Consider the following 27990-nt stretch of genomic DNA (forward strand, 5'->3'; position numbering starts at 1 on the left):
GGATGTCACGAAACCCCTTTCTTGTAGGAGGGCTCCCAGTGTGGTGAAAGCCCCCGCTACACAGTTCTGAAGGCAGCTGGTGAGCCAGAGAGCCAGCACCCTGGTCCCAGCACTGGCAGGAGGGCTTTTGTCTGAGAAAGGGCATATGTCACGCATGCAGAAGAGTTAGTCATGTGGGAAAAAGGCTGCTCAGGGGATTAAAAGGGTTATTTGCCCAGCCCCCAGTTTGAAGCACCAGGAAGAGGGAGAGGAGCTGGGATTGCCCCCCAGCAATGCCCAGGTGCGGCTGCAGCAGCGTGGCCCCTCTCCAAGTACTACTGTGGTGTCAGAGAGATGTGCGCCGGGGCTGAAGCCACGCTTGGGCTATCCACTGCCTCCACAAAGCCGCTTTACGGGGAGCCCTCAGAGCAAGGATTTGCCAGGTATTTAACTGATCTGAGCAGCTCTTTGGCAAACAGCAGAGGAATGGCAGAGAATGGGTCAGGCACAGCCCTGCACAGGCTGTGGGGTGGCTGTCCCATGGCAGCTCATCCTCCCTGGGGATGCACCAGGCCAGGCAGCCCCAGTGCTATGCAGCCATAGCCCTTCAGAGCCCCTCTCGGTAAATCAGTAGCTGAGTAATGCTTATGTCCATCTTTTATGCACTGGGCAGAATAACAAAGTGCAGCAGAGAGCATAGGCAATTAACCTGCCTGGAAAAATTGCCTGTTAATGGTATTTTAAGCAATTTTAAGAGTTTGTGGTGCTCAATCCACAACACAGGAGTTTCTTATTGAGGCATGCCCTAACTGCAATTCTTTGTTATTGCAGTCCTAGTTTCATAGCACAGCTCAGCCAACAATGCGAGTGATGAGGCAGAAAGCTGTTTTAACAGAGCCAGGGTACAGATGAACATTGGTGGGCAGCTATTTAAGTAGATGTCAGACAACTCAAACCCTCGAGACTACTGGACTGGGAGTATCGGGTAGGAGCTGGGAGCCACAGCTCACACTGCCGACCTGAGGGGTGGAGGGGAGGACTGGCACAATGGAAGAGAATGAGCCTGTGTTGTCATGTCAGATTATCTGCAGTCTTTGTACTGTGGCAAACTGACATAGTCATCTTTGCTGTGAGCCAAGCAGGCTGTCTGCCATGGCATACAACATCTTTGCATGAGACTGGATTTTAACTCCTGGTTGCTCTTCTCCTATCACCCAAGCCCAAGGGCTGTTGCCTTGCTGCCCTTGCTGGATATTTGGATTTCCTGAAAAGGATCAAGCTACTTCCATTTCTCAGTTGTTTGTTGTTTCATTTTTGCTGTGACACAAACTATCTCCAGGTTCTTGCCAGACCAGCCTGAAGGTCCACCCGAGAAATGCTTCCAGCTCATCCGAGAACAGATGGCATCCTCCCCCAACAGACCTGCCCTCACCATCTTAGACTACACAAGTCACTCCCAGCTCAAAGCCCGTCCATCCTTCAAAAGCCTGTAGTAATGCTGACACAAACAAGTCTGTATCCAGTGGTCTCCCATGTGTCTGCTTGCAGAAGCAAATCCATCCATGAATGTATGATGTGTCTGGAGCCCCACTGTTTAACCCTGTTTTTCAAAACATGTATTTGTGCTAATTAATCTCACAGCTCAGAGTTTTTTCTCTTGTGTTAAGGCAATGGCAAGAAAGATGAAGTGTATTTCTTGTATTATTTCTCTGATATGATATTAAGTATTGCATTTAGGTATGCAATAGAAAAGAACTTAGAAATAAGGCTGAAAATTTGCAGCATAATTCAGTGTGGCTCTCCCTGCTATGTTTTCAGCTGACTGTTTTGGTACCCTAAGAAGTACTGGGTCCAGTGATTGTGCAGTTAATTTACCAGCATAGAGGAGAAAATAAAAGAGTTAAAGTGAACAGTCAACATAGTCCCTGTTGACTAACGGGGGAGAAGAAATCATATCAAGGTAGTAATAGACATAATTCTCTTCTCTGACAGACAGCAGATGAAACAACACCACAAAAACCTTTCAACATTTCACTACCTGACAGGCTTGCAAATTAAGGAACGATGAGCTAGACAAGAATCACAAAAGGCACATAATTACTTAAAAAAACAGGTTCTATAGTTATCAGCCAAGAAGAGGGGTCATTTTAAGTGATAACTCTCCTGGGCCTTACTGTACCCCGTACAATCTGGATGTGGGAAGAGAAAACCTAACAGGTTTGTGGCATTGCCAGATGGAAGTCCTTTGAAGGATTAACAGTTCCAAATGATCATAAAAACCTGGAAAACTGGTCTGAAATCAGTGCTATGGATTCAGCCCAGACAAATTCAGAATGTGCTAATTAGCACCAGCCTAGAACCAGATGTACAGAGACAAAAAAGGGAATGGCTGAGCAAGTAGCAGTGCTACCAGAAAGGTCACAACTGCAATATGAGTCAACGTTGGCTAATGTTGCCAGAAAGAAGGTGTATATCAGCAAGGTACATCATGTAAGATGTGGATGGTGATTGCACTACTGATCATTGATATGGTTTCAGTTACCATCAGATGTGGACACCATTGCTGAGAAAGCACAAAATGTGGTGAGTCTGGATGGGACCAAGAAAAGTAACATGCAATTTAGGGAACATGGGGAAGGGTTGAGTGAATGTTGTCGTTAAAAAAAAGATTGTTAAAAGATTGCACATGGATGACAGATCACTCGTCCCTGGTCCACAGGACGTGTATCAGGCGATATTGGAACAAGCTGCTTCCTCAAGGTCCCTGGTTTCTGGCTCTGCTTGCTGGGGATGGCTGTTGCTGGCGGCCCTGCTGAGGCTGTGCTGTTTTCAGCCTCTTGCAAATGGGAGGGCTGCTGCTCTCTTCTTGGGTTTGGCAATGAAGGAGCTGATTGGTGCTGCTCCCATGTAGACAGACTCATAGTGGTTTTGGAGGAGCTCTGCTGGGAACTGGAAACCAAACCTGTGGATGTGACTGCAGAGTTGTATCTCAAAAAGCTCCCCCTTGCCAAGAAATAAACCAACAACCCAAACCAAAACCAGCCAGGTGATCCTGGGTAGAAATAGGCTAATTTAAAAAATACCAAGGTATTGTCTGAACCATAACACTCAACCCAAGCTGCATTTCCAGAACTAATTCATGAATCGATTTTCCCATTGATCTGCAGTAAGTGCTAGGTTCCAAGCTAGATTAGCAAAGGTATTTAGATGTTAAATGGGAGTCATATTAGTAGTCTTAGTCACCTTAGTGCTTAAATCCAGTTGATTTATAGTTCAGATTAAGTATCTATGCAAGATGCTGTGATCCCACTTGTCTCTTGCTATTTTTCAATTGTTCGGTGAACACATTTAAAAATCTGGTTCTATATGCCCCAGTTGCTTTGAAAATGAGGTATATTCTCCAAACCACTTGGGCTTTGCAAAGGCTTTTAAAACATGGCCCTAAACACCCAAACCAGGTACCCTATGTCAGGCTAACTGGGGTTTCTTCCTGCCTGGGAGTTAAGGTTCACAGCTTGGTGTTTCAGTGAAGTTTCTAAATATTTTTACAGCTTATCACCAACTTGTTAAAGGATTCACAGATTCTGAGCTACCGAACACAAGGGCAGGCTATAGATAAAGTGATCAGCTGTATCATTGGCAGCATATTTGGGAAACATTAACCAAAAGACTTTTATAAGAAGGCCATAAAATGGCAGCAGTAATTATGTTTTTCCAGAGTTAATAATTGACATTTGTTTATGTGTCTTTTTATAAAAAACTTTTTCCTTTCTCTCCTATGATGGGTAAACCCTATAAAAGGCCCCACAAATTGGATTCAGCCTTTTTTCTTCACTCTAGTCATGCTTGAAGGCTGATGAGACAGAGCCCGACAGAAACTTACCTGAGGAAACCTACTTCATTGGGAGGTTCTCAGCCCAGACATGAATATGTTGGTCCACCTTTGGCTTGTCTGTAGTCTGAGCACTGTCGTGACCCCTCAGGATGTCACACCACAAGCCCAAATGTTTCTAGAAGAGTTTAACAGGAGGGCAGAAAATATCAGCTATGAAAGCTCCCTTGCCTCATGGAACTACAACACCAACATCACTGAGGACACTGCCAGGAAAATGGTAAGTGCTCCATCCTGTGGGTTTTACTGTTTGAGGAATCTGACAGCTACTTTCTAGTTTATTTTGATTCCAGCAAAGTTGGCTGAAATTGGGCTGCTACTTCTCTGGTAGCTGTGGTTTAGTTTCAGGAGGGTAGGGGGTCTTGCTTTCATGTAGCAATGCCTCACTGGAGGTGCCTGGGCCACTACCAGCCTCTACAACCTAGGGCTGGTGCCTAGGCTGCCTTTGCAGTACACGGGGGTGGTCAGAGACGGGACTTGTCCCCAACATTACCCTGAGTCACCCTGATGAGTGGAGGGAAAAGGCAAGGAAGTGCTGCATGTTCTGCCCCCAAATCTGAGAGAGATGCTTCCTTCTGCTTGGGGTCCACCACCACCAGCACTTCCTGGTGCACCGTTCCTGTGCAGGACCCCTTTCCTGCTGGAGAGGGCACAGCCTGGAGGGGATGGTCTTCTTCCAGGGCCCAGGCTAGGTGCTGCCTTGCAGCAGGAAGGACCACAGCATTTGTACTTATGTTATCTTGCAGTACAGTTCTCCCTTTTCTCAACACCAACCTCTAGCTGTCCCAGCAGATGGGATCTGTAGGCTAGTACCGTGTTTGTAAAGAGTGGTCAGCCATGAGCTAGCTGGTTACCAGATCATGGCTGCCATGCCTCAGCCTAGCATCTCATAACATTGGAGCCTTTCAAAATGGACAAAGCCACCTTAAATTTTGTAGCTGTATGTATTTTAAAGTTAACTCAAGCTTTAGAGAAAAACAACTCAGAGCAGAAAAATGAAGCTGAACATCCTACATCCACTTTTCCGTAATGGTTTAAGTCTTCCACTTTGTGGTCTTATAGCTTAATTAAAACATGGTTTAATGATCATATTTCTTAATAAAAGCAAGGAGACCGGTTGCTGGAAGAAATCTTAATGGCTAATCATTGTCAACCTGAAATGTTTTCTGAGGCACCAGGTACTTAAACTGTAACATTTCCAAACATGTAAAATAAAAGCCCCATATAGTACCTTTAGCACTAATGAGATGATAATAAAGCACATGAGGAGATACCAACAATAAGAACCAATTAGTTCAGTGCTCAAAGAGAATGTTTTCTCTCACTTGATCTCTTCAATAACACTTGAAATAAGCCCACTTCTTCCCTTCCTCCCTTTCTGCTGGAGTAGCAGAGTTAATGAATACTGTCTTTTCTGGCTCATTCCCATCCATTTTCCTTGTAAATTGGGCCACAACCCCCCTAACTATTCCTCTGACTTCTCAACCAGTACCTCTAACTGGGGAAAAATGAGACAGCAAGCTAACTTCTTTCCCCCAGCTTTTATAGCCAAAGAGCCCCCTCTTCTGCCCCACTGCTACTAAGGCACCTCTACAGTCCCTGCTCAGCACAAGGAGTTCAGACACAGATTTACACAGTGATGCTCTTCCTCTGCGTGCTTATCAAGCTCTTGCCCATTGAGCTTTGCAAGCAGCAGCAGGGCTATTTGCTCGGGTCTCATGAAGGGGAGAGTTTGGAAAGCCTCTAGGTGCTGGCTGCCCTTCACAGAGGGACTGCATGGACATAAGGAGGTGCAGGGATGGGACTGTCAAGGGCTTATGTCTGCCATGTCCTCTCTCCACCAGAGCCTAAAGCAGGCACGATGGGTTCATCATGCACAGGGCTGGACAACCCAGGCACAGCACTGGTGAAAACACTGGCCTTGCCATGTGTTGCACAGGGGTGAAGTGTGCCTGAAAGAGCTTTTCTGGGACAATATGACATTTGTGTTTCCTGATGTCTCAGCAGGGAGGGACAGATGTTACAGGTGCCCTCTCCACAACCCAGGAAGCTCTGGCATGAGCACAATTAATTAAAATGTCCTGAGGAGCCAGGTTAATTGGTACTGTTCTTATTGCCATTTGGGATGGGTGCCGATGAGCAATGTACAAACACATTTTAAAAAGGTGAATAAAAATAAGACAGTCCCAAACCCGAATAATGTCATTATGGGGTTACTTTGTGCACTGAAATTGGGGAGTTTCACATGTCATGGTATGTAATTGTAGCAGTGGTAAAAGCAACCTCATGCAAAACATTGAGGTTTTGCATGCCCAATTTAGGTGCCTGTTTAGAGCCTTCTAAGCTCAAGTATAATCTTTTATTTACCAGAACTTCAGGAGAAATTGATATTTGCATAATGGAAAGACTCAATATCAAAATCATGGCTGCTGTCTGTCACTGCTACTTCAAGCAGAAAGGGGAAATGACATCTGAGTCACAGACCTCTCGTGCCCTGACTTGTGTCTGGTTTTTGTTAAGCACAGGTGGGTGAAAAAAAGCACAAAGGGAAGAACACGTGGTGTTTTAAAGTAGCAGGGAACACAGCTAGGTGATGCTGGATTGGTTATAAGCAGCATGGTGTGAGGTGTCAGGTCTGCTTTTTTTGCTATTTCCAAAGAAAAATAGTTAGCTGGATATGTGAATAAAGCAAAGCCAAAACATTCTTCAGTCATTTCACTGTGCAGTGCAAGTGTTCAACCTGCGATTCACAGGTGGTCTCCACAGAGGAAGTTCCCCCCAGAAGTAATCTTCTTGCCTACTGAGTATTTCAGGCTGCTGAACTCTTTTGGCAGAGTAATTCAGGGTTTGTGTGAACCCTTTTCAGAATGAGGCAGATGCCAAGTGGTCCACATTTTATGAGGAGGCCTCCAGGAATGCCAGCACCTTCCCGTTATCCAGCATCGAGGATGCTCTCACCAGGCTCCAGATCCAGACTCTCCAGGACAGAGGATCATCTGTGCTGTCACCAGAAAAGTACAGCAGAGTAAGTTGATGAATGTAGCTCATTTTTGTGAGGTGAGTTGAGCTACCTCCCACAACACCTCCAAGCATGGGCAGAGTGCTGTTGCCATCCTGCTTGTTTCAGGATGATGCCTTCTTCCAGCACCAGAATGAAGAGTGTACCTGTTCAAGGTACTCATAGCAGTACAGGACTGATGGAGTGGTCTGGTTTACGAAGCTGGTTCCCATCCAAGTCAGCAGTTTTGCTGTGTAATTCATGCAATGAATTTCAAACATGCACACGTGCCTCACAGGTGTCCTTGCACAAACAGCTGTGTTGGTCACAAGAGGAAAAGAGGACCTGTGATAAGTGCTTGGCTAAGTCCAGACCTAGGGCAGTGAGCAGAAAGAGATGAGTGAAAGGACATTCAATGAGTCAAAAAGGTGGAGGAAGACTTTCTTTCTCTGCACATGTTGCATTATTAAACAGTGAAAAAGAGGGTGTTTCTATGCAGTGGGCACTCTGGGATGCCTGAAATTGGAGAGGGTTGGTGACCTCCTTCTACAGAACGCTGCCAAAGGCCATCAAGATTTAGCAAGATTCATAGTAAGGTTTGACATTTCCACTGACAAGTTCATGTAAAAGGCATGTACATGGATAATGACTATACGTGTCATGAGAGTGAGAAGCTATGCAGACTCAAAAGGGATTTGTAACCAAATACTTGAGGGTTAAATTAGTTTCCTTTTGCTGCAGATCAAATTGAAAGAGCATTGAGTTTAGAGATCCTACAGTCCTGATTCTAGAAGGATCCTGAGGTTTTTCTGCTAAGATCAGCAGTGTTAACCACCATGCAAGAAAAGCAGCAGACTGGCTGGATCTCCTGTCTGATCCAAATGAGATGTGTTTCTGGGCAGACAGATTACCTTGGTGGGAATGCTGACAGTTCCTACAAAGTTGTGTTTATTTTGGAGCACAGCAGTGCACTGATGGTATTGCTGTCTCTGTTGAGAAGGAATTTTCTTCAGTATCCTCCCTGTTTGGACACTTGCAGTTTCCTAGATAAATGGCCTTTGGGGATGAAATTGTTGACTTTTGCTTGAAAAGTGACTTTTTGTACAGTCTGATAGGATTCATCGATACAAAAATTTCTCTGGGCACCAACTTAAATGCTGACAGAGATAAAGTTAGAGCTAGTCATTAACTACCCCTCCCACTGACAGCTTTACATAGTTAAGATTTAAAGTTTTAAATGAGAAATAACATAGTCCTAAAGGAAAAGCTAAAAGTGGTGCATGGTTTTTTTGAGGTGTGAAAATCTGAAAACATAAAAAAACTAGCCCAAACCAGAACTATGTATCATAGTTTCAGAGGTAGAGCGGAATGATTTCAGATTAATTTGGCCTTCAGCTGACCCAAGACATGAGCTGTAACTTCCCTGTAGTGGAGTATAAGCGGATCTATGCAATCAGTGTGATGCGATGTCAAAAACCACAAGCAACAGTGAGCCTTGCAGCATCTGCAGAAGGGGCCTTTTTTGCTGCCACTCAAAACCATGACCTACCTGGAAATCTAGGTGGGTCCATGCTTACGGAAGCATGTTGCTAAACTTTATTGTTTGATTGCTGCTGTACATTGATAGCTCTTGTGACAGTCTGTGCTCATTAAATCCAGAGCTCTCTCTGACTGGGTATTAAGGACCTGTAGATTACATCATATATTTGGGAGATTATCTGTCTTTTTCCAGTTAGGTTCTGGTTCAGTAATGCATTTAGGAAAATAATTCTTTCATTAGCCTTTACTGAGGTTAACCATATGTTTAAATGCTAAGCTGGTGGGTGAAGTGTTGAGTCGAGCTTTTAAGGAATTAGCATCATTGGCTCTTATTTTGCACAAAGTGTGTTTCTAACAGGCTATCTCACATCTAACTTGCAGCTGAGCACTGTGCTAAGTACAATGAGTACCATCTACAGCACCGGGACTGTCTGTAAAATTACCGAACCATTCGAATGTTTGGTGCTGGAGCCAGGTACAGTACTAACCATTGCCCCTACTCTGTCCTTTACACTGAGGGTTCAAAACCAAAAAGCCCAAGAGTGTCTCCTGAATCCAAGAGAACTGGCTGTCATTTCAATAGATATATCCTGCTATCTAAAGCTTAGTTATAATTTAATTGCACCTTGTGGTTCAGGACCTCCAGTGGGCCTGCTGCCCATGAGACATGCTGTCTCCTACCTGTAGTAAACAGAATTTGAAGAGAGCTGTTCAGCTTGTGTGACAGCCTGCCTGTCACCTGGAGTTTGCCCATGTCACAGAAAGTCCATTTTTTTCCCCATCATCAAAGTCTTGTTGGACTCAACATTACACTGAGGCCAGTCCCAAGAGCACTACCCATTTAAGGGAAGCTAATGCAGAGAGAGCATGTAAGGGACTCATGATCTGCTCCATGTTTCTTAAAAAGAAGACTGGGAAAACCTCAAATCAGAAAAGGACGCAATAAAATAGTGAGATATTGAAAATTTCTTTTGCTTTGGCTCATTTCCCTCCTGTGAAAGAAAAACAGAGATTCTGCTTTTCCAAGTCCTGGTACTTATTTTTTCGTTCTGACAGGTCTTGACACTATTATGGCTAACAGCACGGATTATCATGAGAGGCTGTGGGCCTGGGAAGGCTGGAGAGCTGGTGTTGGCAGAATGATGAGACCATTATACAAAGAGTATGTTGAACTTAAAAATGAGGTTGCAAAGCTTAATAGTAAGTCACAATTTTTTATTTTTTTTTTTTTCTGGCACCCAGAAAGTAACAAACATACGTCAGTCTTGCACAATTTGGAACTGTTTTCTCAAGGGACAATGGCAGACAGCTGATAGTTTTCTTCAGGGGTCTTTTAAAATAGCTTTTGAAGTAGCTATATTATCTGTTTCTTGGCCAAACTGCACCTGTATCACCTGCTTTCCTATATCCTTGTTTTGTGAAAATTGTCAAGCTGGAGCTAGACACAAGGAATAAGAAATTATAGTCTGAATAGTTAGACAGGAAAAAATCAAACATTAAGAAATGGTCATTATGAACTTTCTCCATATCACTAAGGAAGAGACCTCAGCTATGAGCCATTTCTACTCCAGGCTTAACAGAGCTCAGTGGACTGGAAGAGTTGGTGGAACTGGGAGCTGAATTTCAGTCCTGGTAACTACACCTGCCCTGGTGGTTTTGTTGCTGGAAGAGGGGGCCCATATTCAGTGTCCACCAGCTTATACCTTCTGTGAGAACCCCTTAGTATCCAGCCTGAGCAGAGGCTGCCCTCCCTCATAGCTGCAGGAGCTCCAGTCAGGAGCGACAATTTCCTTTGACCTCCAACTCGAATGACCTTAATTAGCAGATAACCGTGACTGCAATAACTGCATTCGTTGGAACTCTCCCATACCTGCACACTCATGGAACAGCTGTGGAGGAGCACTCTCCTCCTGCCTAGGCCCTTTGCAGGTCTGCATGGGATCAGCAGGGAGCAGCACTTCTCCTGCAGACCCATGTGTGGTATCCTGATGTGATGCATCTGTGCTTTACAGATTATTCTGACTACGGAGATTACTGGAGAGCAAATTATGAAGCAGACTATCCAGAAGAATACAAATACAGCCGTGACCAACTGGTTAGAGATGTGGAGAAGACATTTGAGCAGGTAGAAGCAGGAAAAAGCTCTCATCTGAGCCACAGGGTTGTGTTTTGTGATGGAGGGCTCATGTGCCGATGTTACGAAGGAAGATAAGACCCGCTTTAAACTGACTAATCCTAGTCCACATGGGGTTAACAGACGTTGGGAAACATACACATTTTAACCTCTGCAGCCATTCTAGGACCAGGTTGGTCCCCTTTGGCTGCACTGTGCCAAAGGATGGGAAAGAGGGAACTCTGCAGAGCCATGCCTCTCCTCCAGGCAGGGTTTATGGGGGAAAGTGTGTATCCCATGGAGTAGATGGCATCCATGATACTCCTCATGTAAAGTTAGCAATGATCCCTCCCTCCCTCATACCTGAGCAGGACTTCTGGGGCCAGGATCTGGACTCAGCACTTGAGTCCTGAGGCAAAGCTCGACTGCAGGTTTGGGGTATGCTTATCTGCCAGGAGAACTTTGTCAGACACCTTTGAGGCTCTCTGTTTAATACGAGGTATGAGTGGTGTAGAGCAAAGAGAAAATAATTTGTTTCCTTCTCCTCCTCTGCCTCCAGATAAAACCTCTGTACCAGCAGCTGCATGCCTATGTGAGGTACCAGCTGGAGCAGGTCTACGGCCCTGAGCTCATCAGCTCCACGGGATGCCTGCCTGCTCACTTGCTGGGTATGTCAATGCAGCCGCATCATGCAAGACTTACTTTGTGCACAGGGCAGACCTCTTCAGGGCATATGGGAAAAGAGTAATCTGCCTGTTTAATCAGGATATTAACAAACAGGTTACAGATAAGAAAAAGGGAGAGGAGAAATGGGGTAAAAGTCCCTGGCAGAGATGACACAGGTGCTTAGCAGCAGCGGCAGATAGGGAAGGCAGGTGTCCTCATCCTTGCTGGAGCTGGTAACTCTCAGCTCAAAACTCCAACACAGGGCTGGGACATTTCCCTCCCCTCTGCAGCACTTGTCTTCCTTGGAAATGAGACTTTCAGAGAGACCTGTTTTGCCTTTTAAATCTTATTCTAAGCCCCCACATTTCCACAGCTTTGCTTCCAAAGCATGAAGCATCAAGCTGCAGTAACTTTAATGTACGTGAACATGGCGGCAACAATCACATGGACTAACAACATGGGTATTCAGTTGTGAACAGACCTTTAGGAAGGTGACCTGTCCTGAAACTGTATTTTACAAGAATAGCTGATCTTGTGGAATAAAAGGATCTTTGATCTGACTTTGACCTACGCATGACTTTCTAGAACTGCTGCCCTCCACAGCTGGATCAGACCTGGTTAGATGTATAGAGCATCTGTTTATGACACTGCACAATTTCTAGAACTGTCTGGCACTTTTGAACAATACATAATCCACCATTTAAATTATTTCTATGTTTCTTTCTTTTTTTGAAGGTGATATGTGGGGTAGATTTTGGACAAATCTGTATGCCTTGACTGTTCCCTATCCAGCCAAACCCAACATTGATGTAACACCTACAATGGTTGAAAAGGTAAGACATGCTTTTATGCAATATGCATTATGTAAGAAATCTAGATGGAATAACAATTATACAGCAGATCTCAGCTGCTTTTTAAAAAACCATAGCTGCCCTAAGGCAAAACATTGCTTTCAGCATCCTTTTTTTTTTTGCTCTTCACCTTAATGTGTTCATGCACTGTACCTTTTCCCTTAGCTGTTCCCCTCTCTTTCTTCTCCACTCTCTTTGACTGGCTTAATCTTGGCTCCACATCTATTTTCCTCAGAGACCTCTATCCATTAAGAGATATATTTTGTACACACAAATATTTCAGGACTCATGGAGTTGGCTGGTATCAAATATGACCTTTGCCAGCCATTACCATAATCAAATAGATTGTGTATTGCAGTTTGAGTTTGTTTTTTTTTGCCAGACTTGTTTATTTGAATACAGTTAGGAAACTGCAGTGCTGCCTGTTATCTTCTGATAACTGCAAAGCACCATAAGGTCTGTGTTTGAGATCTGTAGTGCTAACAGCTGTGACAGCACCTTTACCAGAACGAGAACATGGGTGAAGATAAATCTCTGTAGTCTTGACTAAGATTCACTCCTTTTATAAGATAAAAGAAGTGAAGCTCCTGTGGAATTTGATTTCTGAAATGTGATTATTCACCTGAAATCTACCCTCCACCCTCCTTTCATAGGGAGCAGTCCACGCGAATGTTATGCTGGCAAGAGAAGGAATGGAGAAATTTGATCCATAAGCAAATTGCACAAGTCTGCATTAATCTCACCTCTATTTTAAAGTACTGACCCCCTTGTGGTAATAAATTTGTGTATATTTTAGTACCACTGTGAGGAGGGAAGCATTACTTACAGAGCCTTGGGGCAAAGGCTGCACTCATCCTTATTAGTGTATGATGTGCCCAATTTAGGATTCTCATCCAATTGAGCTGTCTGCCACCTAAATAAATCTCTGTGAAAACTCAGTCCAGTACATGCAGAGGTCCAGCTATGTAGAATAATAAAAATGCTGAATGACAAAAATATTTTGAACATTACCATGCAGTTACAATCTGATAAACAAGTCCTCTAGATGCATTTGCCAGGTATTATGGTTCTGGCTGAGATCTCCTCTAATGCTCATCTTCTGGGAGTGCAGCTCCACTCCCTCCAATGAGTTGTCCCCAGTTGAAATGGCCAAAGGGTCACATCGCAGATCTGACATGTTATTGAGAGGAATGCCTTTTTTATCTGCATTACCTTATCTTTGATTGAGGGCTTCTCTGGTCTAGGTCAGGTGTTATCTGCTGAACCTCTGAGTGCAGAAACCTGTTTTGTTTGTGGGGAAAACACTTCATATTCCAGCTCCCAGCAGAATTTACAGAAGTGCCAAAGGCAAATACTACCATCTTACTCTCAGAAAATCAGGTGCTGATCTGAAGTTGGTGGGAGATAAATATGAAGTCAGCTGTCCTGTGTTAAGCCAACTGTCTGGAACAGGATCGCTGGGAAGCAGTGGTTACTGGTGGCATTGTCTCTTTCAGCAGTGGGATGCAACGAGAATATTCAAAGCCGCTGAGGCCTTCTTCACCTCCATCGGCCTTGATGAAATGACTGAGGGCTTCTGGAATAACTCCATGCTCACAGAGCCGGCAGACAACAGGAAAGTTGTCTGCCACCCTACAGCATGGGATCTGGGGAAAAATGACTACAGGTAATGCAATTACTATAACTCCTTTTTATACCATCTCCTACAGCATTCATATTTTCACCAACAGTGCACCATACTGGTGTAAGTTATATTTTTTCCTTATTCATTATTTTCTTCTAGCTGATAAAATGAGAAAGGAAGACAAAAGAGCAGGCATCCTGTGGGACTGTAAACCTCTCTGGGTAACTTTTTCTGTGAAGATCTAATGACTGCTCTCAAATTTATATGAATTAGAGAAATGACTATGTTCTAGAGCTTAAGGAATAAGCATAAATGCTGGTGCTTGTGGATACCAGTGAGATTTGTGGGCACCTGCCCACTCTGCAGCAATGGGACAGGCTCCCTAAATAGCAAGTGAAAACCTGAGAGCCCACTGTCTATCTTTAGCAGATATATCCAGTTTCATGAAAATCCGTCAGTCTCTTTCCCACACACGGAAGTCTCCTGGGGCAAATTCTGTCCCCTCTTGCAGTTCCCACGGTTACCTGGGGAAAGGGCTGGTCCGCAGCAGAGCCTTAGTGGAAGCTGCCAGCCTCACACCTCACACCTAAGCAATCTGAGGAAGGTGAAAGGAAACCCTATTTGGAAAAAATTCTGTTATTAAATAGTGCCTATGGGAGGCTGAAGTAGCCAGAGTCAGTGGCACACAGGTTTTTTTACGCTACTCTCTGTCTAAGTTTGTTGGTGGGTACTCACTCCAACAAACACAGTGAGTTTATTGCCAAGTTTCAGAGTGCAGCTGCTTCTCACAAAACAGCTATTTTCTCTTACCCCTGGCACAATTTCAGGGTGAGTGAAAGTGTTCTGCTGAGTTCCCCATCCAAGTATAGCTCTTGCAGGAGGAACTGCACCCCATGCTAGGATGTGTTTGCCCAGGTTTTGCAAGGGGCAAAGGGTGTTTGCAATCTCTGGAGGCTGCTTTGCAGTCAGGGCTTGGGCAGAAGGTGGCTGGACCACTGTCTCTCTAACCACAAGCACATTGCTCTGGTGTGCAGGATCAAGATGTGCACCAAAGTGACCATGGATGACTTCTTGACCGCGCACCATGAGATGGGCCACATCGAGTATGACATGGCATACTCTCTGCAGCCCTACCTGCTAAGAGACGGCGCCAACGAGGGCTTCCATGAAGCAGTGGGTGAAATTATGTCACTTTCTGCAGCCACCCCTCAGCACTTGAAATCTCTTGACCTCCTAGAGCCAACATTCGAAGAGGATGAAGGTAAATACATGCATAAATATTGTATGTTTATGTGAAAACACTTGCAGGTCTTATTTTGTAGCAGAAGATTGTGTCTGCAAACTGAGTGATCAACTGAGAGGCTTCTGAAAGTCTTACCCCACTAACTTACCAGAAATACTATTTTTTTTTTTTCCCAGATCACATCATGAAGCAAGGGTCACTACTTTATACGCTGCTACATAATTTAGAAACAAATAGCTGGCACTTCATTATCTTCAGTACTGAACAATTCATTCTCAAATCTTCCTAGTTCATTTAGATGAGCCTTCAATAGTCTTTTCAATTTCTGTTGCATGAATCCGTACATATCTCTACCAAAGTATGTGTTTAGCAGTTCAAATGAAACCAAAACCTTGAGATTTCCATCTACCACTTAAGCCAATACTGAGAGGACAAATTAGGTAGGCCTTCATTATAATGCATTTTGTCTGGCTTCTCTGAGTATTACCTTATAAAGATGGAGATGTACAATTTGTACATTCTGAGATGTCTTCAGCTTGATATTCCCCAGAGCCTGGGAAGATTTCCAGTGGTATATAATGAAATGTAAATGCCAAAGGGCTAGGTTAGTTAAGAGGTAGGGGGGGAAGAAAGAGACAAAACTGTATACAGTACCTCAGTGATCTTTTCTCATGTTGCTTTTTTCAGTAGTATTCACTTTTCCTTTAGTGAAAATCTTATTCAAACCAGATGTAAGCATTAGCTGTAAAAGGAAGCAACTTTAGCTGTCTAATCAGATACTAATTGCTACCATAACCATTACCTTAACTGCTTCTCTCTTCAGAAACAGAAATCAACTTTCTGCTCAAACAAGCACTAACGATTGTTGGAACAATGCCTTTTACTTACATGCTGGAGAAGTGGAGGTGGATGGTGTTTAGTGGTCAGATTACAAAGCAGGAATGGACAAAGCAGTGGTGGGAGATGAAGTAAGTTTGAGAAACAAAAGCAATTTTTTGCAAATGAACCTGCAAAACCAACCCTTCATAGTTACTCAATGTAGCGGAGTGCCTGTGCCCCCATAGGGCAGGATCTTCTCTCAGGCTGTTTCTACAGAGCCTTGTGGAATACCAGCTAGAAACGCTCAATGTGGTGCAGACAACGTCTCACAAGCAGTGTGTCCCCATTAGCACTGTGTATAGCCCCCAGCAGTTTACCCTGCCTCTCAGCAGACTTTCCCCTCATCTCTAATGTCAGCTCCTCTGATAAAGACAGCCTTTGGCCTTCGCATGGGATATTCCAGATCCCAGGATCAACACTGCCATTTCCCCAACACACGCCCCAAGACATCTTCGTCACTTAAGTATAGCCCTTCGCTAAGTCTCATCAGCTGTAAACTCTGGTTTGCTTCCCACCTCCTTAAGGACAAGTGGAAAGTGAAGTTCATCATACTTGCCAGCCTGAGAAGCAGAGGGACCTCAGTTTACCAAATATCTGTGCACTCTTCTCTCCCCATTCTCGTGTGGTTTTGGAGGCAAATTGTCTGAAAGACTCTAGAGTGATCCTTTGCTTTCCTATTGAGATACTAGCTTTCTTGATCAAGAAAATACAGTTCCCTTGGCAAAGAGCGTCCTGAGGTGTCTTTTCAGATTATGCCCACCAGCCAATCTATTTTCAGCACCCTGGAGCTCAAGATTAAAAATGGTTTGATTCAAACTGGAGACTGTCATTTCCCGGGATGGTTAACATGGGAGCAGAAAAATGCAAAGAAACCTAAGAAGCCCACACTGAAAATGGAGTCTGAACTCTTAACATGACCACAAACAGAGAGCCTCCATCAGCAAACAAAATCTATAACAAAATTTGATATAAGCAAGCCTCCTGACCCACTGTAAAAATCAGTCAGCTTCAATTTATTCAAAAGTAGCAGAGATGTCAGAAAATGGAGAATGACAAGTTGTTCAGAGAAGCTTATCACATCTGTTGTAACAGCATCTGCTGGAGCAAGACCTCGAAATGCAGGTTTACAGAAAATATTTCCATGTAAGCTTATTACCATTTTCAGAATTTAGGGCATGGGCTTGTTTCCATAGCACTGCTCAGGAATCACACTCTCAGGAGAGGAAAATAAAGAGAAATCTCATCTCCAGCCCAGTGGCACAACGGGCCATACAGCACAAAGAGTGCAAGCGTTAGTCTCCGAACTGGGGGTGGCCCAGGGCATGAGGTGTGTGCATGAAGTTTATGTCTTGTAGATTATTTCATTCCACTAATTACTCCCTGCACACTCTGCTGTCACACAAATCCCTTCCTTGCACTATCAGTTTCAAAGCAGCAGCTTCTCTGTGATCTCCAGCTGTGGAGTAGTACTCATTTGGGGTTATTGCGAGCCGTATGGACTTCTTCTGTTTAGAAGTGAAAGAGGTGCCAATACATATCAGAAAATACAGAGGAAGAGCAGAGTCAGGTTTTTTCCCCCCTTATTATCTACTAACAGAAATCCTGTGTTTTTCCTTCATCCCAGGAGAGAAATAGTTGGCGTTGTTGAACCGGTCCTTCATGATGAAACCTATTGTGACCCTGCAGTGCTGTTTCATGTGGCTAACGATTACTCGTTCATAAGGTAGCTCAGTGTTTAATTAATGCTTTACATTTTGGGTACAGAACAAGCCCCAACTACCTAAAACATCTAGTGGGGAGTCTCAGGACACAATCTTACTTTGTTTAGAGTCCTGATCAGGTCACTGATTTCAGTGGAAGTTTTTCTGTGAACAGCAGGGGCTGCTGCATAACAACATGTAAGCAGTGAGGAGGCTGCTGAGCTCGTGGAGCAGAGAAGCTTCGCGCTTTCATCAAACCATTGGGAGCACATCTGTATGAGGTGCTTGCCTTCTGAGGAGACAGTGTACCCTGTACCACTGTCACTTGGGCCATGCACATGCAGCCCTGAAGCAACTAACTCTGGATGTCCCTCTATGTTCCAGCCATCTCATTTTAGAATGCTCAGCTGGCAGAGAGTTGGGCCTTAAAAACCTTACTTGCTCCTGGTTTATGTGGCAGCAAACAGATCTGGGGCTCTTCTGCTGCATTTGATCTTGGCATTTGTTAAATCTGAGTTAGGGTAGCCTATAAATATCATCAGGAGCACCAGCTGACACAGCAGAGCTCTCCAAAGGCCAAGGACTTACAGGTTTCCTTGCCAGATGACTAACAAAACCTGTGCCTTCCTTATCCTTGCCCTTCCGTTAGGTATTACACCCGGACCATCTATCAGTTCCAGTTTCAGGAGGCACTTTGCAAAGCAGCTAACCATACTGGCCCTCTTCACACATGTGACATTACCAACTCCAGAGCAGCTGGTCGGAAGCTGAGGTAACAAAGCAAATTTCTCGCACATAATAAATCAGAGTATAACAAAGCCTAATTCATCCTTGAAAGCTTCTGGAGTCAATGAACCTAGCGTGAACCTAGCTTGAAAATTTAGCATTTATCTACTCAGTTTATTTTGATAAGTTGACTAAGTTTATATCCACTGAGGATCTAAACATCAAAGGTTTAATTGCCTGTTAATGGGAAAATAATTTATTTTTATTAATAGGAGTGATGGGAGGAAGGAGGGCATTCAGAAGCAAACAGAAAACTTTGATACTGCTCGCAGATTGTTTTGCTAGATGTCTAGATGGAACACAGCAATAACATATATTACCTCTCCTTCTACGTACACAGACAATTGCTTGAATTAGGCAGATCCAAGCCCTGGACTCAGGCACTGGAAAGCATAACAGGAGAGAAATACATGAATGCAGAACCCTTACTCCAGTACTTTGAACCTTTGTATAATTGGCTGCAAAAAAACAACTCTGGCAGATACATTGGTTGGAAAACAGACTGGGCTCCATGTAAGTATGGCTTGTGGGTGGATTGAGGACACTCAGTAGTCCTCACAACCCTTGATCAGCAAAGTCCCTCTCTCTCATAGCTATTGAAGGCTCTCCTCCCTAGGGAAGCAGGGTTTGGGGAAATACACACTGAGCAGTAAGTTTTACTCATGGGAAGGCAGTCCAGCTTCCTCATGGCCAAAGCTGGAGAAATTGGCACACATGAGGTGGGTCACAGCTTCATCAGTTTTCAGAAATAGTTTATGTTATTCAATAGTGGCAGCACTAAGAATGTAGGATGGCTGTGCAGAAGGAAGAAAGACCACACGCTTGGACTTACGTGGTGCTTGACTGAGAGTGGTGGGCCTGTTATGCAGGGCTGGGAACCACCAGCCCTGAGAAACAGACGACCCTGAGGTGGGGGCACAGGGGCAAACCAGTACAGTAATATTACTACTTTTTTTTTTTTTTTTCTTTTTTCTGTCATGTGGTGGTCAAAGAAGGGCGCTCAAGGGAAGGAAATGCATCTTTCAGCCTATTGTGGTGACATTGAGCGCTGAACCACCCAGGTTATATACTTGTGATCACTGTCAGTACTGGAGCATACCATAACACAGTGCTGTGCCTAATGGTGGGATTTATCTAACCAGACAAACAGAAACCAATATTTGCATCTGAGCTTCTCATTCCCAATGGTGGGAAAGAGGCATTTCCTTTGGGAGAGGTTTAAAGAAGATCAGAGGACTGCACTCTAGATGTGCTCACTCTTTCTGTCTACTACAAAGCCAGACTTGGGCAACTGGCAGCTCAGACGAGGATGTTTGCAATAAAGGTGGCTGAAGGGAAACAAGATCAATCCCACCAAGCTGGCCATTTGAAGCAGGGGAACCTATAAGGAAACTCTAGCCACCCCAGCATTTCCCAGGGACAGACTTTCTGCCGCTACAGCTATGACACAGCCCTTGTTTCTTTTTAAACCAGATTCCGACAATGCCATCGAAGTGCGCATCAGCCTGAAGTCAGCACTGGGAGACCAGGCAGTAAGTATGCTTGCACTGTGGCATTCTTCCCATTGCCTGGGCAACAGAGATGTTGTGCTGATGATTCTCAGAAAATAAAGCAGGGTATAGCTGATCTTTGTGTCTGAAGAGTGGCATCAGCTCAGGTGAAGGGTTATCACATAAAAGATGTCTTGTCTGAGGTTGTCCTCAAGACTCCCACTACAATTAGTAGAGGGACCTCTCCAGGGAGTGATCCTACCCATTTTAAGACAGACATCTCAGCTAGATGAGTTGAGTTATTCTGTGGAAATACTGATCATTTTTACCTGTTACAGGACACGCCTGGAGGGTAGCATAGGGGAGGCTGTGTACCTGAAAATGGCTATATTTTTCCCAGCTATGCTGATGTGTCTAAACAAAGCCTCTATCTAATTTCCTCTAATTTCCTTTACGAATGCTACAGTGGCTGTCTTCAGAAGTAACTATTAGAGCAGCTACTTCACATTTGAATGAGTGGCTTAACACAGAGGAGTTGAATCCCACTTGCTATTCTCAAATGCTCTTGATTTCATGCTGAAACACTTCAGTCAGCATTCCTTTGTAGATTTTTGTTTGTCTGTTTGCTGTAATCTTTCCAGGCCCTGATATATTTGGCTGCCTCCCTGCCCTCCAACTCTTACGCAGAGACAGCTTTGTTATTAAGATTGTGGGGGGCAGCACAGCTGCTTCTGTTTCAGACAAGGAGAAGGGCTTTCATTCCCAAGAGCTTGTCTGCTTTCCATGATTATACCAGCTGGTCCAATAAAATGTATTACAGCAACTGGAAAAAGTCATGAAAGCCAAAGATGGCTTTTACGATTTTGAACAGAGCATTGTCTTAGCCCATCTGCTTAACCCAGGCTGAAAATTTCTGCCCTACTCTAGCTGTGCCTCTTTATGCTAATCTCACAGAGGCGACATAGAAGGCTTAAGTGCAGACACTTCACTCCTGTTAATAGCCATTTTCACCTTGCAGAACATTAGTAATTTTCCAAGAATGAGTATGTCGTCAGGTAGGTCATTTAGACCAACGTGTTGGAGCCTATTGGACTAGCAAGGACACAATACCATGGGCTCATTTTTCATATGCAAACCCCACTGGAGTTTTATTGCTTCCTAGACCACTGAGTCGAGTTAGATACAATTCAAAACTGATATCAGGAGCATGAAAAGATTCCATATTGCAACACATTTATTAGTCATTATGGTTAATGTTTAGCTTAATACCATTTTTATGCCTGCCTTTTGCCATCATAGTCTTCTGTTGTACAATTGAGCAGCTGTAAAACGATCTCATACAGATTACTTAATTTGAATTATTGCATGGACAGTAGGTTCCTAAGCTCTGAAGAGCAAGCCATGCATTTTCCTCTCAAAATCAGTCCACATCACCAACTTTCAAGAAACCTTTTCTATACAGTAGCTTTCTGCCTCCCCACAAATTTCTCTTATGCTGAGCTCCCAGGCACATCACTCTGCATGTTTGTATGTCAGCAGTGGGTAATGGTACATGCATGAACTGGCACAGAGAAAAGGCAAGGAGAACCTCGGGCAGGAATCTCAGCCCAACTACACAGAGCAATATGTTTTGGCTGCTTTACACGGCTCAGAGCACACAGAAGCTGAGAACCTGATGCAACTGTTAAAGATATATTTCGAGCTGCTTTCCACTGTTAGGGCAGCAGCAAACATTCTGAGTATGCCAGCAAATCTTTTTATATTTCTGCTTTTTAGCACTGGGTTGAGCAGAAAGGGAAAGATCCTCTCTCTCTGCAGAGAGCTCACGCAGGCAATCCTGCACCCCTCAACTGCATACCCTGGCTGTTACCAGCAGGGATGTTTCAGTAGGCCAAAGTTCTGCAATTTAAGCTCCCAGACACGGATTCTTTTATACCAGCTGTACCAGAGCGTGTGCTGGTGCAATTACCCTGCTAATTGTTTTTAGGCTGATGAGATTAAAGCTGCAGCTGTAGCATTGCTGGATCACCAGTGAGGCTGAAACACCCACAGCTTTTGCTTCAGCTGGGGCTTTATGAAAAGTACCCTCCAAAGGGAAACTGCTACAAGAACCCTGCTGGATCACATGGGGTCTGTCTTATTTAAATTAAAGGGTTCCAGAGTGTCAGTCCCCTCAACACAACTTGAAAACAGGACCTCTCTTCAAACATTGATTCAAGATTCTCCACTGGGTCAATGTCATACATCTGATTACGCTCTAAAAGGCTGTCACACATGACAGCATTAGGGAATGGGGAGCTATCAGCCTGCGGGCATTTGGACATATTTTACAACAGAAAATCCTTTTTGAATCAGAGGCCAGACTGACACTGCCTTTCAAGTCACACATGGGATCTTGGAGGGAACATGCTATAATAGAGCAGATGCACTTAGCAAAGCTCATTTTGTTCTGAAAGCAAAGCAGCCTCTGTAACAAACAGCAAGCACCAAGGTAGGTTTCTGACATGCCTAGGGAAGATGTATGGGTAGTCATTACTCAGACACAGATCAGAAGCCAGCCAGGTACTTCCCATGCACACAACCAATAATGGTATTTGTAAAGGCACTTGAGAGGCATAGTCGCAATTAAAATGCATTACAGTAAAAAAGACAAAATATATGCTATGGAAATGAATAAATAATTAAAAAGCTAAAATGCTAAGTACAGAAAGCAGCAAGAAAGCAGCAGTAGAGGAATCAAGCTCAATTGGTTCCTGGTTTAAAAAGAAATAAAAAATAAAGAAAAAAATGCAAAAAGCACTGCAAAGTCTAAAAATGTTGGGGATAAATGGAAAATTGGGAAACCCCCACAGCAGCATCATAGGCTGCGATGGTGAACACTGCCGGCTGCTGGAGATAACTGTGGTAACAACAACAAGTGCTTCAGCACAGGGCTTTGCCTGTCACTCAGCAAACAGGAGAAAGCCGGGGGCATTTGCCAAGGCCGTGGTGATTCACAACTTCAACTCTTGCTGGTGGGAACAGCCAGAGCTGGCACAGCCCCTGTCCTCCACACGCTGTCTTTGGGTCACCGGTGCATTCCCGGGGCCTGATCCTGCATGAATTGACAACAGCAGGCTCTTTCTGCTCTATCCTCCCTTGTATGTCTCCTTCTTCATTTTATGTCAGTATCAAGAGGAGCACAGGGTTGAAATACAGGTTTTATAAAACCCATTACAACAGAGCTGCCTTCAACTGCGCCTTCCAGAATGATTGTTGAGAAAGTCAGGAGCTGTGTAAAACTATCACTGACAGCATTTACAGGCATCTCTGCTCGGGTATCATAAACACAATCAAATCTAGGCAAATCTAGGGGGATAAGAAAAATTGCCACAGAGTTCAGACAGGAATTTTCCCCTCGTGCACACACAGTGTTGCACAACAGAGCAGGGTGCATTACGAGCTCCTGTGGTGGTTTTTGCCCTGTGTACTGCTCTCAGTTCCTGCCCCTGAGAAGCTGTTTTTGACTTCCATTGCAAGTAACTTTGGACTCATAAGGCAAGTCAGGATGAGTCTGCACACAGGCAGTGCATTTTTTATATCACCTCTCTATTCTTCAGGAAAAAACAACAATTATATGCCTGTTTCAGAAATACTGATGAAAAGAGTTTTTACTGAAACAAACCAAACCCCAAACAAAAATCCCAGCTCATCAGGCAAATAAATTAGCCACCTTCACATAACAACCCTACCCCAAAGTTTCTCCTCCTTAAAAGACTAGGTCTGTAAATAAAATGATGAGATGGGCCTGCAGCATTTTCAGTAACTCCATGTAAAGGTACCAGAATTTGCAGAAGGACAGCGTGATGCAGTGTCTGGCAGTGGGGCTGCCTGCATGTTTATTCTCCTGCAAAGCACTCAGATTAACAGAGCTAAAAGGTTTGAGTAGGTTCCTGAAGTGCTATCATGGCACAAATAAGTAATACTGAAGTGCATGCCAAGCATTACAATTGCCATTTCTTTTTAGAATGATTTCTTGGTCTCAGGTAACTTGCCATCTCTGATGAATTTCTCTTGTGCTGTTTCTGCAGTATGAATGGGATGAAAGCGAGCTCTTCCTGTTTAAGTCATCCATCGCCTATGCCATGAGAAAATACTTTGACAAGATGAAGGAGCAGGAAGTTAACTTCGAGTGAGTGACTTGCTTAATTGTGCCATCTATGTCTATATTGCTTCTAGTTCGCTAGCAGCATGAATTGGTGGAATTAATTGTGCCTTCTGTCAAATGTGAGGTGATAGTAAACAGTGTTAAACACCAGCTGGTTGCAAAAGGTAAGATGCCAGCCTGGTTACATGCTGTCTTTTCACTCAAGAGTCTGAAATTTAGGAATAATGTGCTAAGGTTAGGTCACCTCAGTGGATGTGGAAGGCTTTGCCTCCCACAGCTTATCAGTGGTTGAAGTGAGCCTTGAGAATTTGACACCTATGTGGGAATATCAGGGAAGACACATTTCTAACAATGTATGTGTATGATACTGAATATACAAGAGATTTTGGGCCAAGGAAATATAAATTTGTTGATTACAAAACACTAGAATTCTGTGCAGACTTACTAATCTTATCTAGGTTCACTTACACATAAAATCTGTCCTCTGAAATTGATTCTGGTAAGAAAACAGCCCTTTTTATTAGGTCTCTTAAAATTTTTTCAGGCTATCTACTTAAGCTATTTGATACTGCTTTATAGAACATCAGCCATGTAATATCTAGGACCTACGACCAGCAAGATATAAGGAAAAATGATTAGGTACTTCATACATCACATCATTCACAAGATCAGCCTTGAACACTTTTTCTTCTGCGGCTGATTACGTGCTTTGGAAAAGGTACGGGATAGATTTTCTCCATCTAAGTAAAGAATTAGCACATAGAAAAAGAAATTCTGTGAGGAAATTTATTTCAATTCCCGGTTGAGGTCACTAGGAAGCATTCACTTAAATAACGTAAATTCACTTAAATAAACTAACCCCCTGGCATTTCCCATCACAGCTGTTCACTTGCCCAAATTTAAAGCTAATGTCATCTCAGCAATTAAAAACCCCTTTTTCTTCTGTTTCTCATTCAGAGCTACAGACATTCATGTTGGGGAACAGACAAAAAGGATCTCCTTCTACCTTACTGTCAGCATGCCAGGTAATATCAGCGATATTGTGCCCAAAGCTGAAGTGGAAAATGCCATCAGGTGAGATTTTGTTCTCTGGGGAAACAAAAAACCCCAACAACCAAAACACCAGGTGAAAGGTTGGAAGGCAAAGTAATGCTCAAGTCAGCTGAGGCAGAAGGGATGATAAGAAAGTTAGTTCTGCAGTTAGCAGAAATAGTGGGATGGGAGAAACTGTTCTGACACAAAGAAAACAGCCTATCTGTCTGATGGTGTCTTGGACAACAGCCAGTATAAAATGCTTCAGGGTACTTGTAAAACTGCCATAACACAAGTAATTGCATCATACTTTGCTAGAAAATGTCATTGCTCGAACTTTAACAGGATCTTATATTCTGAAATACAGAGCACAGTAATTGTGCGTGAATGCATGTGTGTTTTCTCCTCTCATTAGCGAAAATTCAGTACGAGATTGATTGTCAGCAAGGACTCCAGAATAATGATGCATTAGAAAGATAGCCAGATTTATTCAATTATACAGAAAAGAAGAGGTCAGAACAGGAGAAGGTTCCTACTTACGGACCAATGAAGAGCTCTTTATAGCACAGTATGACACTACTGTAAGTCACTGCTGTAAAAATGATAAGTAAAACTGCAATCCTGCAGTTGGTCATGGATAATGTGCAGTGGGAAATGAAGAGGGCACAAATCTAAAAGCAGTAGAACATGAGGTGGGGTTGAAAAAGCAGCGAGATAAGTTGGTGAACCAAGGGAGAAGAATATGGCTATGATAGTCACTGTTTGGTTAGCACTCAACAGCAGAAGTTCAGGGAAAAACAAAGCACAGAAAATACACCAGAGAAAGGGTTTTCAGGGCAGTGAAAAACACAAGAATCAAAACTATGGAACACTGTAGGAGGGAACCAGGTCTTCTGTGGTTTTCTTCAAAGCTGTGGTTTTCTATCACATATTCAAGAAACTTACGGATAGCCAAGACACTTAAGGTAAAGATAATCAGGGGAGAAATGCAAATAAAGAGGGAGATCAGAAGGCTGTTTGCCTCATTTTTATAAATGTTAAGGGTGAGGTTAACAGTTCATACAGTGTCTGAACATGTCAGCTAAGCTGCAACATGTTAAGAGCTTAAGTTAATGTGGTTGTCACTCACCGACTCATGCCAGAAGGAATATGGGTTTAGCAGTACTCCTTTCCAACTGAGCAGTTCAGGGGAAGCTGACGCTGGAGATATATAAGACATCTGAAAACCGTTTGTGTGCTTTCAATAAACATGCAAAACTCTGAATTTGCTCTCAATGGCAGGATGTCTCAGGGACGAATCAATGATGCTTTTGGACTGGATGATAGGACGCTGGAGTTTGTGGGCATACTTCCAGCCTTGGCCACACCTTATGAACCACCAGTCACCATCTGGTTAATTGTATTTGGGGTGGTCATTAGCTTGGTTGTCATTGGAATTATTGTCTTGATCATCACTGGTCGGAGAGATCGTAAAAAGTGAGTAATATTTTTGATACTATGATCATGACCACTGGAAGACGTCCTGATGACTGAATCGCCAGGGTGCTCATAAATGGGCTGCCAAATCTAACTGAAGCAAGTTAAGGAATTAATGCTCATTAGTCCCCTCCCACCAACAGTGATAGCTGAAGGTTCAGCTCCCTGCTTTTCAGTGCACAGCAGGTTTGGCAGCTTAGTGCAATTTCCCCATCATCATCACAGCTGGATGCTGTAGCTGCAGGGAGCTGTGAGGGGCCAGGCTTCTGCCAGCCCCGCTGCAAGACTGATGGAGCGACCTGCTGGGAACACAGTGCCTTCTCCAACAGCAGAGTTGCCCACATTCATCAGCACCTGCAGTTTTCAGTAATCTTGTTGGAGCCCGTCCAGTAATGTAATTTTCCTTAACTATTACTGCATTAACAGCAACACAGCTGGTTGGTTTTCTATGTGTCTCCATTAACAGTGTTTCTAAGAATGTAGTAGGTTTGCTACAGTTCCCCTTAAAACCAACACAATTCCTTTATTATAAAGATTCCCATTTAAACATGATATTATTTACAATAGGGGATTCTGGGGATCCAGAAGGACTTCAACAGAACAGAGGCTTCTAATATAAAATGAATTTTCATTACAGGAAACAGAGAGAAAAGAGAGGTAAAGCAGGATCAAACTGTCAAGAGGTGAACCCTTACGCTGAAGAAGGAAAAAGCAACATGGGTTTTGAGCCATCTGAAGAGACACAAACATCATTCTAGAAGACGTGGGTACACTAAGGATTTGTGGGATTTTTCATCTTACTTTTAGCAGTAGTGCCTACCGAGGACCAAAACACTATGGATGTCATAGTGGTTTGCATAATATCCTCTGGTTGACCATTAACTGACTGGTGCATAGACAACAGCAACTACATCTGCTGTTTATGCGGTAACTAGAAAACATGCAAAAATTGAAGATATATATGTCCTGTGGCTTTTCTATGAATTATGTGCATGATATTATACACTGCTGCTTTTCATAAGTGTGCTGTACCCAACTTCTTTTTGTTTCTTCTATAATGAGATGCAAAATCTTGGAAGTGTACAGTTGTGTACAGGTCAAGACAGACATAATAATTCACAAACTCCTTATGCCTGTGAGGATCATCTTGATCATTCAAGACAGAGACCTTAAAAGGGTATCTAACAGACAGTGAGAAAAAACACACTGACCACCAGAAGAACCTTAGTGATGAAGAACTCAATTTGAAATGAAACTGCAATTTTTGCACCTTCAGGAAATCTGTATCAATGTGAATTGGATACTAGATGAAGGCTAACAAGCACGGGAACTTTGTTAGGAAGTTGTAACAAATTATTTTTCTAACTGTTTGCTTGATAAGTATTGTAGAGACAAATAGCCCATGCTCCCTCAGAAACAAAAAAAATAAAAAAAAATAAAAAGATCTCTGTGTTGTGCTATCATCTAAAAATGGAGTAAACTTTCTTAATACTAAATGATCAAAGTTGAGGTTTTTTTTCAGTACCTTACCACCACTATTACAAATACTGCATACTACAAATACAAATTGCACCA

The 27990-nt window shown here is 43.4% G+C and overlaps 1 protein-coding gene across 1 annotated transcript; it reads left to right on the top strand.

The window, feature by feature from the left end:
- The first annotated feature begins 3845 nt into the window (after positions 1-3845).
- On the top strand, positions 3846-27859 carry ACE2 (angiotensin I converting enzyme 2). Its single transcript, XM_030476779.1, has 18 exons — positions 3846-4091; positions 6738-6896; positions 8790-8883; positions 9465-9608; positions 10421-10533; positions 11081-11189; positions 11923-12020; positions 13535-13704; positions 14697-14923; positions 15729-15873; positions 17409-17507; positions 18134-18256; positions 18611-18783; positions 19744-19802; positions 23831-23931; positions 24865-24981; positions 26221-26415; positions 27053-27859. The coding sequence occupies exons 1-18, from the start codon at positions 3903-3905 to the stop codon at positions 27171-27173; spliced, it is 2436 nt and encodes an 811-aa protein (XP_030332639.1). The 5' UTR covers positions 3846-3902; the 3' UTR covers positions 27174-27859.
- Positions 27860-27990: the final 131 nt, after the last annotated feature.

Source organism: Strigops habroptila, chromosome 2 (assembly GCF_004027225.2).
Source record: "Strigops habroptila isolate Jane chromosome 2, bStrHab1.2.pri, whole genome shotgun sequence".
NCBI classification, from domain to species: Eukaryota; Metazoa; Chordata; class Aves; order Psittaciformes; family Psittacidae; genus Strigops; species Strigops habroptila.

Coding starts and splice junctions, on each gene's coding strand:
- ACE2 (XM_030476779.1), top strand. CDS start 3,903: ATGAATATGTTGGTCCACCTTTGGCTTGTCTGTAGTCTGAGCACTGTC. Junction 18,257..18,610: donor GCAGCTGGTCGGAAGCTGAG/GTAACAAAGCAA, acceptor CTACGTACACAG/ACAATTGCTTGAATTAGGCA. Junction 26,416..27,052: donor GGTCGGAGAGATCGTAAAAA/GTGAGTAATATT, acceptor TTTTCATTACAG/GAAACAGAGAGAAAAGAGAG.